Source organism: Palaemon carinicauda, chromosome 2, assembly GCF_036898095.1.
Source record: "Palaemon carinicauda isolate YSFRI2023 chromosome 2, ASM3689809v2, whole genome shotgun sequence".
NCBI classification, from domain to species: domain Eukaryota; kingdom Metazoa; phylum Arthropoda; class Malacostraca; order Decapoda; family Palaemonidae; genus Palaemon; species Palaemon carinicauda.
This window is the reverse complement of record NC_090726.1, coordinates 57,308,799-57,323,747: the sequence shown is the minus strand read 5'-3', so window position 1 is coordinate 57,323,747 and position 14,949 is coordinate 57,308,799. Positions and strand designations below refer to the sequence as shown.

Sequence of the window (14,949 nt, the reverse complement as noted above, 5' to 3'; positions counted from 1 at the left end):
ATAAAACTATTTTAATGAAATGACTTATTCCACATTAGTTTCACGATAAATAGCTATCGAAAGATATAAAAAAGGAAGGAAGGAAGGAAGGAGAGAGAGATATACAAGGAGTTACAAGGATTTTGGATGTCTCAAAGACTTTTTATAGGCCATCCACAGAGACTCCATTTGTTCTTTGGTAGAGCGATTTAGTTTAAGCATTTAGAGAGTTCTAATGATTTTGCCTAACTTACCCTTGAACTCGTTTACCATGTTACTGTTCACTACATCTGCTGGAAGTCTTATTATTATTATTACTATTATTATTATTATTAATTGCTAAGCTACTAACTACCCTAGTTGGAAAAGCAGGATGCTATAAGCCCATGGGCCCCAACAAGGAAAATAGCCCAGTGAGGAAAGGAAACAAGGAAAAATAAAATATTCTAAGAATAGTAACATTAAAATAAATACTTCCTATACAAACTAAAAAAACTTTAACAAAACAAAAGGAAGAGAAATTAGATAGAATAGTGTGCCTGAGTGTACCCTCAAGCAAGAGAACTCTAACCCAAGACAGTGGAAGACCATGGTACGGAGGCTATGGCATTACCTAAGACTAGAGAACAATGCTTTTATTTTGGAATGTCCTTCTCCTAGAAGAGCTGCATACCATAGCTAAAGAGTCTCTTCTACCCTTACCAAGAGGAAAGTAGTCACTGAACAATTACAGTGCAATAGTTAACCCCTTGGGTGAAGAAGAATTGGTTGGTAATCTCAGTGTTGTCAGGTGTATGAGGACAGAGGAGAATCTGTACAGAATAAGCCAGACTATTCGGTGTATAGGTAGGCCAAAAAAAAAAGAGAGAGAGAGAGAGAGAGAGAGAGAGAGAGAGAGAGAGAGAGAGAGAGAGAGAGAGAGAGAGAGAGAGAGAGAGAGAGGGGGGGGGGGGGCCCTGAGGCCTACCAAAAGTAATTGTTGATTATTTAAATGTTCCTGAAATTGGAATACAAACATGCTTTAATAAAAAACAATTAAACATTATAACGTCTTATGAAATATGAAGGCTTAATAATGATCTAAAATTTAAATACTGAATGAAGCTTTAAAAATGGACACACACGCACAGAGAAAGAGAGAGAAAATATTCATATGATAACTAATAATAATGGCTATAGAGGAACTGTATGAAAACTATGAAATCCTATAACATATTTCTGCTGATGTAATATTCATGAAGATATTTCAAATGAATTAAGAAAATATACAAACAATACTCAATTATCTTGATATGGTAGCGGGACCTTCAGACCAGCTGATCTCAACCAAAGGTAAACAAAAAAAAGGTGGTAATTGTTGATTGTTAATGTGCTTCCGAAATTGAAAAATGCTTCCGAATTTGAAAAATATAATACAAAAATGCTTTAATAGAGCACATAATATCTTAATAAACAAGAAAATGAAAAGTAATGCCTCACAACATGAAATTAATTCGTTCTGGAGTGGCTTTTGTAAAGTGAATTTTTTTGGTGTTGTGAGTCAAATTTCACATGAAAATTGCCTAATTCATTCCAAAACCCACAACACACCACATTAAATCTCATAATAAAGCTACAGTATAACCACAATGAAATACTGTATAGCCAAATACATTTGAACCATTCAATATAGGCTACAGTACCTATACTAAATGTAAATTAAGTATTTATTACCACATAATGTAATAATAAATGGAAAATAATACAACACATACAGTACAATACTGTACTACCATAGTTACCCCTATTATAGACTACAGCTACATTTTTTGTCAGAACCCATTTTCTTCAACTCTGTGATGGGTGACTTTTATTCTCGGCCTCGTTGGCAAATCTCTTTTCTCAAAGTAAAACATTTTTCGTAAAGTGAGTCATAAAAATATTTGCATCTTGTTTCGTAGCTTGAAAATTTTGTAAGCAGAGTCTTTCGTGAAGAGAGGTATGACTGTAATGATATACAGTACAATAAGAAAATATTTAAAAATAAGACTTAGATGATTGCCAAATCATATAGCAGCTTATAGATCTATGGAAACTTCACTTTTTAAGTTCGACATACGCCCAGATCGTCTCTCGGTCACTATCATGGTCGTAGGTCGACGACTACCTGTACTGCTTAAAGGAAGATGTTATTACAGCGAATCTCCTTAACAATTGCTTTTGGGCAAGAGACCGGTCAGAATGACCGATCGCACACAACAACTTCTGAAATGATATTTTCATAAAATAAATTTTTGAATATACTTACCTGGTAGTTATATATATAGCTTTAGTCCCTGACATCACAGCAGAATTTCAAAACTCGCGGCAATCACCGATTGGGTAGCCAGGTGTACCACCTGTGTGCCCTCTACCCAGGCACCTGGAACCATTCCAACTATTCCTCAGATCTTCCATGCCCTTGGTCTCTAGAGGGGAGGAGGGTGGGAATTAAATTATATATAACTACCAGGTAAGTATGTTCAAAAATTTATTTTATTGTGAAAATATAATTTTTAAACATCTGACTTACCTGGTAGTTACAGTATATATATAGATGAGTGACACCTTTGGTGAAGGGTCAGAGACAGCCAACATCGTTGGAATTTACCTAAGAGTTAATAAACACGCTTAAGGGTTCATACCTGTTAAGGAAGCTGACTTCAATGAACTCCTGCCCCATTATGTCAGCTTTCCTTAAGAGATCCAGCGATCCACCCAGGGGGCTAAAGACCTCTAGGAGCTGTCAAACCGGTGTATAACCTCTATGTGACATGACTTCCTCCAATACCCTTGATCTGGGCACTCCCAAGGAACAAACAGACCACATGACTGCAAATCAATGATTGTGGAAGACTCCGTCCAATCTCCACAAACAACCATAAAAACACAACAGTTCCAAGAGAAGAAAAAGGGTATTAGGTTATGGTAATGTAGTGGTAAATCCTTCCCGCACTACTGCACTTGCTGCTACGAATGGTCCCAGGGTGTAGCAGTCCTCGTAAAGAGTCTGAACTTGTTTCAGATAGTGTGAGGCAAACACTGATTTGCTCCTCCAGAATGTCGTGTCCATGATACTCTGCAAGGACCTATTCTGTTTAAAGGCTACAGAGGTTGCTATTGCTCTAACCTCATGTGCTTTGACCTTCAAAAGCTTGAGGTCTGCCTCACAACAATGTGAATGAGCTTCCCTTGTTAAGAGCCTGATGAAGAAGGATAACGCATTCTTTGACATTTGTAGCGAAGGCTTTTTGACTGAGCACCAAAGTGCTTCTGACTTACCACGTAAATCCTTCGTTCTCTCCAGGTAGAACTTCAGGGCTCTTACTGGACACAGGACCTTCTCTAATTCCTCTCCAACCAAATCCGAAAGGTTCGGAATCTCAAAAGCCTAGGGCCAGGGTTGTGAAGGGCGTTCGTTCTTTGCCAGAAAACCCAGCTGTAAGGAGCAGATAGCCTTGTTATCTCTAAAGCCTACATTTTTGTTGAAGGCATGAATTTCACTGACGACCCTTTTTGCTGTTGCCAAACTGACTAAAAAGAGAGTCTACATGGTGAGGTCTTTTAACGAGGCTGAATGCAAAGGTTCAAACCTGCTACTCATTTGGAACTTCAGGACTATATCTAGATTCCAAGCTGGAGATTCCTGATGTCCTTCTTTGTAGTTTCAAAGGACCTGAGAAGGTCCTGGAGATCTTTATTATTAGACAAATCCAAATTTCTATGTCTAAAGATGGCCGCTAACATGCTTCTGTATCCCTTGATGGTTGAGGTCGAAAACTTACGCCTCCTTCTAAGGTACAGAAGGAAGTCAGCTATCTGAGTCCCAGAGGTATTGAAAGAGGAAACAGAATTGTCTTTGCACCATTCTCTAAAAACTCCCACTTGGATTGGTAAACCTTGATGGTGGAAGATCTCCTTGCTCTCGCAATCGCACTAACTGCTTCCTTCAAAAAACCTCTAGCTCTCGTGAGTTTTTCGATAGTCTGAAGGCATTTAGATGTAGAGCTTGGAGGTTTAGATGGTACCTTTCCAAGTGGGGTTGTTTGAGTTGATCTACTCTCAAAGGGAGGCTTATCAGTGTGTCCACCATCCATTCCAGTACTTCTGTGAACCACCATCTTGTGGGCCAAAAGGGGGCCACTAGAGTCATTCAAGTGCCCTCGTGCCACACGAATTTTTGAATCACCTTGTGTACTATCTTGAATGGTGTTAAAGCGTACACGTCTAGGTGGGACCAGTTCATGAGAAAGCGTCGATGTGAACTGCTTCGGGATCTGGCACTGGAGAACAGTAAGTCTCCAGCCTCTTCATTTTCACTGTTGCAAACAGGTCTATGCAAAGACGACCCCACGTCTGCCACAGGTTCTTGCAGGCTTCCTGATGAAGCGTCCATTCTGTAGGCAAGACTTGACTCTTTCTGCTCAGACTGTCTGCCATCACATTTCTTTCCCCTTGAATAAATCTTGTGACTAGACTCACATTCCTTTCTCTTGACCAGCAAGGAGTTCTCTTGAAGTCTCGTAAAGAGACCTCAAGTGGGTTCCGCCTTGCTTGTCTATGTAGGCCAACGCTGTACCACCCTGTTCAGAACTGAATCTTCGAATCCTTTGAGGGCTAGCAGGACTGCCAACAGCTCCTGATTTATACGGAGGATCTCCTTTTCTTTTGTCCAGGAACCCAAGATCTCCAACTTTCCCAGTGTTGCTCCCCACCCCGAATCCGAGGCGTCAGAACACAACACAAGGTCTGGGTTCCTCTGTTCCAGAGAAAGACCCTCTTGAAGCTTGATGGGGTCGTTCTACCACTGAAGACATTGCTTTGTGGACTCTGACATGGGGATACACTTTGTCTCCAGCTCCATTCCCTTACTCCAATGTAGATTGAGGTGGAACTGAAGAGGGTGAAGATTCAGTCTTCCCAGGGAGACAAACTGCTCTAACGAGGAAAAGGTCCCCAGTAGACTCATTCATTCCCTTGCAGAGCACGTTCGCTTCCCTAGAAAGCTTTGAAGTTTCACAAGAGCTTGTTCTGTCCTTTAGACAGACGAAAAAGCCCAAAAAGCTTGACTCCGAATCTCCATCCCCATGTACAGAATCTCTTGGGATGGGGTCAGTTGCGACTTGTCCTTGTTTATCAGAAGACCCAGTTCTTCTGATAAATTCAACGTCATCTGCAGATCCTCCAGGCAGCGACCATAGGAATGAGCTCTGAGGAGCCAGTCGTCCAGATACAGAGAGGCTCTGATACCTCTTGAATGCAGCATTTCGGCTACATTGGACATTAACTTTGTGAAGATTTGAGGTGTGGTGCTTAGACCGAAACAGAGAGCCTGAAACTGGAATACCTCCTCTTTGTACACGAACCTCAGGTATTTCTTGAAGTCCGGATGGATAGGGATGTGGAAATACGCATCCTGAAGGTCAAACGAGACCATCCAGTCATTCTTCCTGACTATTGCTAGGACTGATTTTGTTGTTTCCATAGGGATTTTGTCTTCCGTACGAAGATGTTGAGCGCACTCACATCCAGGACTGGTCTCCATCCACCAGAGTTCTTGGGAAGCAGGAACAAGCGATTGTAAAATCCTGATGACCCTAAATCTCGCACTTTCTCTATTGCCTCCTTCTCTAATAAGAGCGACATTTGCTGATGAATCGCCTGTACCTTTGATTCTTCTCTGTATCCGGCCGAGAGGTCTATCGGAGTTACTACTAAAGGAGGTTTTCCTTAGAAAGGGATTTTGTATCCCTCCTTGAGTAACTGAACGGACCAAAGGTCTGCTCCTCTCCCCTCCCATACTTGCCAGAAGTTGGTTAGTCTGGCTCCTACCGCTGTCTGAAGGCGAATGCTGTCAGACCCTGCTTCGACCTGGTCTTGAGCCTCTCCTCTTCGCTCTCCTTCCCTCAGGTCTGGTACTACTCCTGCCGAAGGTTTTCCCCTGAAAGAGCTGAGAAAACTAATGGGATGGTGTTTCCTCCTTAGGTTTACGATTTGAGAAGGATGTAGGCAGAACCTTCCTTACTGTCTTAGACACTAAGTCCTGTGTGGCCTTTTGGGCTAACGCGAAAGAGACTTCTCTGACCAGTTCTTGCGGGAAAAGGAGCGAAGAAAGAGGTGCATAAAGTAATTCAGTTTTCTGCATGGGCGTAACCCCATTCGCTAGAAAAGCGCACATTTGGGCCCTTTTCTTAAGGACACCTGCCGAGAAAAGTGCCGCTAACTCGTTGGACCCATCTCTCAAAGCCTTATCCACACAAGACATAATGTGGACGAGACCTTGTGTGTCCACATCCTTCAACAAATCCATCTTTTTCCCCAAGGCTCCTAGGGTCCAGTTGAGGAAATTAAACACCTCGAAGGTTCTGAAAATGCCTTTGAGGTGATCGAACTCAGAAGTCGACCAAAACACTTTAGTTCTCCTCATGGCCGTCCGACGAGGGGCGTCCACCAGACTCGAGAATTCCCCTTGGGCAGAGGCAGGGACTCCCAGGCCGAGAGCTTCTCCAGTCTTGTACCAAACGCTCGATCTGGATGCTAATCTGGCCGGAGGAAAAGATAAAATTGTTTTTCCCTGGTCCTTCTTAGATTGCATCCAGTCCCCCATCACCTTCAAGGCTCTTTTGGATGAGCGAGACACCACCATCTTCATAAAATGGGACTCCTTCGAAGCTTTCCCGGGTGTAAATTCTGAAGGCGGGGATCGAGGAGCTGCAAGAAAACAGTTTTCAGGGAAAACTTCAGAAAAAACTCTCATGAGTCTTTTCAAGTCCGCCGACGAATGGTGGTTCTTCGGGTCCTCTTCTTCCGGAACTTCCTCTAAGGGATAACTAGGGGAAAGGTGACAGTTGTCGTTCCCTTCTGACAGTTCTCGTATCGAAGTAGAGACGTCCTGTTTCCTCGATGTCAAGTCCTTCTTATCATGACTCCTGGCGTCATGGCGTCCAATTTCATGACGCCTGGCGTCATGGTGTTCCAAATCTTGACGCTCGGAGCTACGACGTCTGCGTTCTTGAAGTTCGGTTTCATGACATCCGAGGTTTTGACGCTCGGCGTCCTGACGTCCAACTTCTTGACGCTCGGCGTCATGACTTCCAGCTTCCTGACGCTTGGCATGATGTTCAAACTCTCGACTCTTGGCTTTCTGATGCTTGGCATCATGGCGTGAAGATTCTTGACGCTCGGCGTCCTGGCGAGCAACTCTTTTCTTGTCTGTGGGCTGCCAGACCTTCATGAGGGAGGAGAGTTTTTGCTGCATATCTTGAAGTACTGTACGCTTAAGTTCGGAGAAACTTGCTGCTGTGGACAAACAGGAGACACCGCTTCCTCAACTAATTCCCCCTCCACGTCGCTCAAGGAAACTGCAGAACGTTCAGGAGACGAGTACCAATCCAAAGGGGAGGAGGAGCATGTACAGAAGTCATGCAAGCCTCCGACAACTGTTTATTTCCAACCGATGGGGCCGCCTGACATCTTCCAACTTTCTTTTATCTCCTACCGAAGTAGATAGCCGCTTGGCAGGAGAACTTTCCTCGGAGCAGAAAGGAAAATGCTCCGGACTGCTCCAATGGCTGCAACCTGGAGCCTGAGGCGTCATAACACGACGCTGCTCAACAGCGGAAATTTTCCTCTTGAGAGGTCTCGACGTAAGACGCCAGCCCTGTCTGGGCGCTGCGTCATCCGACGATGAAGAAAACACTTTTACCTCGCCTTTCCCATGGCGAGGGCGAGCGTCCTGGGAAGTGTCAACAGGTACGCTCAAGGGGACGACTGCTCGGGAGCTAACGCCTTTCGCCTGTCGACATTCCTTCTCCCAGGGGTTGGGGAGCTTGGAAGAGGTCTAGGACTAGGAGAACGACAGGTCCGAGCAGCCGCACTCTCCACTGCACTGATTTTAGCATTGACACTTGCACTTTTTAACTCCTTCACATCGGACCATAATTTAGTCCTATCCGCTGCGAGAGACTTCACTCTTTTGCCAAGGGCTTGAATGGCCACCATCATGTCCTTAAGAGTTGGCTCATTAGATTTAACAGTCGTGGGATCTGGAACTACCACTACAGGGGAAGGATCAATAGGTTCGTTAACACGGGGAGGGGAACCATCCTAGAAGAACAAGACATACTTTTACTTCTCCTGATCCTATCCCTTTCAAGCTTACGAGTGTAGCAGTCATAATCCAACCACTCACTCTCAGTCAAAATTACACATTCACCACAACGATTATCCAACTCGCAACATTTACCTCCCAAAGCCAAAGTGTACTTCACCAAATTAAACTGCAAATAACACAGGCCAAAGCGAGCGAAATTCCAATGATGTCACTGGTGAGGCGGCAGGGAAGATCTGAGGAATAGTTGGAATGGTTCCAGGTACCTGGGTAGAGGGCGCACAGGTGGTACACCTGGCTACCCAATCGGTGATTGCCGGGAGTTTTGAAATTCTGCCGTGACGTCAGGGACTAAAGCTATATATATAACTCCCAGGTAAGTCAGATGTTTAAAAAGGTAAGATTGAAACAGATATTGTATGCATAAGTCCACCTACGGACAAGTAACACAGACCGGGGAGCCGGACGAACATACGGGTGTAGCCCGAATCATTAGTTATGTCCCGAAACTCTGTTGGAGAACATTGATAAACGTTCATAACAGAGATCTCCTTCCAATGAAAGAACACGTTTGTATTTCTTCATCTCTGATCGGCAAAACTGGCATAAGTTTCAAATGTTCACTTCCAGGAAACAGACTCGTTTATGAGAAGTTTTCCGGTGAAAGTATTATTATTATTAATGAAAAAAAAAAAACTAAGGCCTCTGATCGGAGAGATAGGAAGGAACTGCCTAGAATGAAGGCAGACCGCATATGCAGTTTGTCTAGTTATGGGAAGGTAGAAGAGTAATGCATAACCTGATTTCCCCTAAGGAATATAGCCATAAACACTTATAATTTATTAGAATGTAGTTCTAATTGTAAGATGGTCTACAGTCCTTCTCGGAAGAAAGTTCGCTTGCGCGTATACGTGCATGCCCGTCTGTATCCATGTATGCTTAACTTCTTTGCCTCCGGGTATACGTTTGACGAGTTTGAGCCTGCCTGCGGGAATAATGTACGTGCAACGAATCACAACATTATCGCCCAAGGAATTTGATTGTCGACTAGTTGTAGCATTTTGAGGGCGTTCATTTATGTACTATAAAATGTAGATGTTTGTAGCATGGCTTTAGGAAGTTACTACCCTGTATTCGATAGGCTACTTAGCAGGCCCCTCTGGGTGTAACACTGAGGATTGTAAATTTTTTTAATACAAATTTTTTGTCTTCGTGATGTAAAGATGAGATTGTAGAGACAGGTTAGATGTGTAACCTTGTCTTATAATCCCTATAATTGTAACGGAAGCAACCATTCAAATTACATTTGAATTTACCCTAGCTATGTATACTATTTATACTTGTACAGTTTATGTAGATTAAATATTTTCTGATTTGAATCCTATGAGGCTTTGCCTGAATATTTTTATGTCTCTCTTTTTGGTTTTGTAGACCTATATTGTACCACCCTAGAATTTATTTTTTGTTCCTCTAAACTGTTTAAATAATTTTTTTTTTCGTCTTTATTACCAGCATTTTTCTTAACACAATTGTCCCCTTCTCAGCCACTAATTTAGTGTCTCTTTTTTTTCCCCCTTTTTATTACTGTTTTTTTGTTCTCTCCTAATGTTTATAGAGCTTAAATAACCTGAAATATAGCTACCTCTATTTAAATTGGATTCCATGCATGCCAGTAACAAGTGAGACCGCTTACCTCTGAATAATATTAAGCAACTACAGTTCTAGCTGGGTCCCCTTGCCCAGTATAAAATTAAGGGGTGGTACCCAGTGCCCAGTTCTCTTGACCTGTTACCCAGATATTTGGGTATTCCACCGTTTAACCTTTTGTATAGTGAACGTTAGTGTGTGGTCGGCATTTGGACACCAGGCAGCCAGCATGCTACATCTGGCCATAGTCCACAAACCACTACAACGTTTGTCTGGCCTTCTTGTGAATGGGGATTGCTATAGTTTGTAAACGTAATGAGAAGCTAATATTGTTGCCTTGAGACTACAGGCTTGAGATAATAACCTTTCAAGGGTTTGTCTCACAGGCCCTTTGTGCGAGTGCTCCGAAGAATTCTCCATTCTGTTTGGAAACAAAGCCCGAGAAAATAACCCCCAAAGGATTATCTTTCATGAAGCTTGGCGTCTAACAAGAATTCGTTGTGACCAAGGACACAATGACCTCCTGCAGTTGCCTCAGCAATTGGTAGAAACTGTATTTGTGGCAATAAATCTGAGGTTTTGTCTTGGCGAGAGCATGTGCCAGGGGAAGAGTTCGTAACGGCCTTTTATGGAGTTTTAACGAATGCCTGCAGTTATGTACTGTAAAGCTTTTCAGGGACGAGTTTCCCATGAAGAAGCGTAATCTCCCATGTAAGGGTTTGTTAGCTCAAAATGCAAAGAACACATACACTAGGCAGCTTTGTATAGGGTTGGAAGCGAACGCTTTCTCGCTATAGACAATTACCACCTTCTAATGCAAGCCAAGACCTGCCAGTAAGATTGAATTGAATCGAATATAAAATCTTAGGCATAAAGCCAAGCACTGGGGCATAAAGGCCTTTCAGCGTAACTTGTCAGAATGCATGTTCCGATTCTCTCTGCTTCGCTTCCAGCCTGATGATAGCGAGAGTGGCGCCGATCTCGCAAAGGGTGAGGGCTCGAGAAACGATCACGAGCCAACTGATGGAAAGGTAACAGTGGCTATTCTGAAGACGAAAGGAGCGGAGGTGATAAGACCAGCCTAGTTGATGCATAGCGATCAGCTGGGGCTGTAGAGAGATGTAACAAGTCAAGCGACTCTGCCACTGTTAGGTGACACATAGTGACCAGCTGGGGCTGTAGAGTGACTTGAGTCATGGAACGCTGCCGCAACAACCGTGAAGCTACTAACGCCCAGGAGGATCTGCGTAGCTAGAGCCCAAAGCCTCAGCGAGACAAGAGCTCAAAGACTCAGACCATGAGAGCCCAAGGGCTCAAGATCATGAGAGCCCAAAGGCTCAATATGACGAGGGGCCGAAGTTACAAGAGCCCGAAGGCCAGATGTCACGAGAGACCGAAGGCCCAAAATTCACGAGAGTCCGAAGGCCAGAAGTCACGAGAGCCCGAAAACCAGAAGTTACAAGAGCCCGAACCCTCCACACGATGAGAGCCCAAAGGCTCTGGGTCACGAGAGCCTGAAACTGAAAGCTTAGCATGACGAGAGCCCGAAGGCTCTGGGTCACGAGAACCCAGAAGTTCAACATAACACGAACTCGAGTCTTTTGGATTCGTCCTTGTAAAGTCTACTAGTGACTCAGTGGAATGATTATTGTATAGTATAACAATAAAGTAAGATACCATTCAGAATTTGACTGTATGCTGTACTGAGAAACCTGCATAAAATCACTCTGAAAATAAAAATTCAATACTAAATTCCCAGTAGTTCAACTTACTAAATTGCAAGGTTACTTATTTAAATTTGGTCACTGTCAATACAAGCTCCTTACCTTATTACCCCACAGAAGCTTTTTCTTGCGTTCCTGTTCTGCAAATTTCATGGGATTCATGGTTGCAGGATTGTAGTAAGATGGTAGGGTAATACCAGTCTGTTTTTTCACTTCCTCTACCTGAGCTTCCATGCTGCGTCTCATCAGTTCAGCAGGAGTCAGATCCGGGTTAGCTGCCTTTAATGCTGCCAGTTTTTGTTGAGCCTCTGCTTTATGAAGTGAAAAAAGAACGAAAGAACTATTCAGATATTTTCCGACTACAAACCACAGAAAATTGAATATAAATGGTGCATTTCTTTTAGGATTTCCTACTTGAGACTTTCTTTTAAGATTACAGTAACATCAAATTAAGCAAACCTCCAAAATACCAAGAATTTAAAGCTGAAATACATAATTTTCATGAATCCTACCTTTCAATTGAAAGCTGGTAATTCAAAAGTGAGAGCTTTAGAACCTCCTAACATAAATAATAAATTTCACATCTACACCATCCTCCCCCTTTCCACACAGTGACTAATTCAACACCAATTGCCTACATAGGTGAGAGATAAGGACCTGAACATGAACACGACCATCAACCAAAACACATATTTTAACTTTATTGCAATAGAAGCATCTTCATATTTCTCTTACCATCATTATGGGTTTTTTTTTATTAAAATATTGTGCAATCATCAACCAATTTAATTTTGCTTGTAGTCCAGATTATTGTATAGTATGTCTACTTCACATAATGACCTAGATATTGCCCGAGGTGCAAAGCAGCAAAGTTATATTTGGAGTTAGTGGAATTGCCTTCGATCTGTCTGTTATGTATAGAAAGTGTTTGTTTGAAATAATTGTCCTCTCATCTAGTTTATCAAATATGAAAGTCAGAATACTGCAAAAAATATGACAATGTAACAAACAATTAGGTCACATTAGTAACAAATAAGTAAACAATGAAGTACAAAGTAACTAAAGGAGATGAAGCAAGTAGCAATGAACCTATGCTTAATGAGATTTTGGGTTTTCATCTCGTGTGAATACTGTACAGTAATGTGGCTGTAATTGTTGATTTAATGGTTGATATTTTTTCTAGTTTCAGTAGCTAATCATTTTGCTAAGAATAAGTTTTTCCTTAAGATATCAATGATGTAACTACTCATATTGCTAGTGCTTCACCTTTGGTTAGTGATATCACTATTACAGTACTAATGTTCTGGCTATTGTACTACTTAAGAGTTATTAATAATTTGTGTGTCCCTCCTTTGTCAAATTCTATACTTTCTGTGGTGACAAGATTCTAAACTTTCTGTAGTGATAAGATCATACACTATATTTATCTGTCCCTAATTTTACTTGAACTCCCATTACAGAATCAGGTTTGATTTTTCTTGTCCCATGACTTATGCTTTTGAATCTAGTTCTAAAGACATACATAATAGAAGACAGGCTGGAACTAGGATTTGATATCCTCTTTATCCAGATATCTATGTCTTTCAGTAATATATTCTCATTCCAATTCAATAAGTTTTTCTTTACTAAAATAGGATCTAGTATGTTAAATCCTAGCAAAATTTTATAATGGAGTGTGGAATCTTGTCTATTACTAAGCCTAATTAAGAATAACTTTCTTTTCTGGTCTGGCAGGTGTCCCTCCAATAAAGTTATATTTGCACATTCAGTACTGATTCATAGACTTTTCCTCAAAAGACAAGATGGTCTCGTAGTTTTCAATTCATTACCAATTATAATGGTTCTGAGACAATGAATAGGAGCTATTGTTTCTTTTCAGCTCCTCCTTGACTTTGTCAGTGTTATGAATTTTTGAACTGGTATTTAAAAAATAAGAACACACAGAAGAGTTATTAATCTAATAAGGGATTTGCCCTGACATTACAAAAATCACGAATACATAAAATTATCTACAGATCTACCATTCATGATCATTGCAGTGTTCTACAGGTCCATACAAATGAAATGCTCAAACCACTAAGTTTCTGGCTAAGCCTACAAAACCTTTATAATCCTCACCTTTCCTTATATCCATTGGCCTTTTTCGTTCATGGCTGCGACTGCGGCGGCGCCTCTCACGAGATCTTGATCTCGATCTGGACATCATAACATTATTCTTAATTTTACAAACAAAATAAATGAAACAATACCATGTGTTCATGAGCCAAAAGCAAACAGAATTTTTTTTATTGAACAGTATTAGATGCAGAATTTGTCACACAATCCATAAATACTAACCTCCTGTCTCGTGACCTTGATCGTGATCGTCTCCTTTCTCTGGACCTTGAACGAGAACGAGACCTTCTACTGCGTCTGTCATCATCTCTCCTTTTCCTATCCTCATCTCTACTTCTGCGAGAATCTCGGCTATCTCTATTACGTCCAGAATGCCCTAAAAGAGAGCTCTTAATAAGAACTTGTTAATGAGTTGCAATGTTAAAGCTAAAATTCCATAAACACGTCACCATCACTATCGTTTTAAGTAAAGAAAAAAAATCACCCACTGGTTTCAAAATAAATAAGACGGTGATAATAATGAGAATACTGTAATGTACAGATACATATTTCTAAACAGTATCTCACAAACAACTGCTTTTGTATACATTTCCAGACAAGCTGGGATAAGATCTGATATCATTCAAAATTGATGCTGTACCAGTATAACTAATACATGCCTGAAAACCAGCAACCAAGAAATAACTCTGAATTCAAAATGATGTATGGTAGTACTGTACATTACTTATGAATAAAGTACACTAACACAAAATCTGTACCACTTATCTGCGGCCATCCAAATTGGCCCCATTGTAAAAAAGTAAGTGGAAATTCACTATAGGCATAGAGAAAGGGGGCCCAACTAAGGAATCTCCTGACTTTTAAGACTTAAAATTAACTTGATAAACACTGTAAATGATGTGTTTAGCTACTTATGAATGAAAAGAATTCTGATGAGTTATGAAATTTAATGTTCTTGGATTATCATGAGTTTATATATTTTTTTTTTTCAATTCTTTCATAGTTTATCGTAATTTTGAAGTTCTCTTACAAGATTTATGATTTCCACATGAAAACAGGTTAAAAGTACATAAAAAAAATTCCCATAATTTGTTGTGTGATGTATAGTTAATGAAGAAATAAGAATTTAAAAACAATTCTGTTAGCTACATGACCTATTTGCTGCTTCTTCTTCTTCTTTGTCTACATCTTTTCCCACTTCTATGTGGGGTCGATGTTTCTGGTCAGTTTTCTCCATCTACATGACCTATTTGCTAATATCTTTAAAAGACAACTCTTCAACGGTATAATAATCTGATATCAGAAATGTCCGACTCTATTCAACCTTTTCTTTCCATTTGTGTAATCATTTAGAAG

General features: G+C 41.2%; 1 protein-coding gene across 6 annotated transcripts in view; it reads right to left on the bottom strand.

Annotated features, from left to right (window-relative positions):
• LOC137625137 (arginine/serine-rich coiled-coil protein 2-like) overlaps positions 1 to 14,949 on the bottom strand; it is a 93,585-nt gene that overhangs the window by 29,699 nt on the left and 48,937 nt on the right. For 5 of the 6 annotated variants that reach the window (XM_068356041.1, XM_068356039.1, XM_068356043.1 and 2 more), the window contains 3 exons: positions 13,816 to 13,969; positions 13,597 to 13,673; positions 11,581 to 11,789 (listed from right to left, as the gene is read on the bottom strand). In XM_068356041.1, the coding sequence (XP_068212142.1) occupies positions 11,581 to 11,789; positions 13,597 to 13,673; positions 13,816 to 13,969 (440 nt within the window). The remainder of the gene's footprint in view (positions 1 to 11,580; positions 11,790 to 13,596; positions 13,674 to 13,815; positions 13,970 to 14,949) is intronic. The other variant, XM_068356040.1, reaches the window with a different exon arrangement.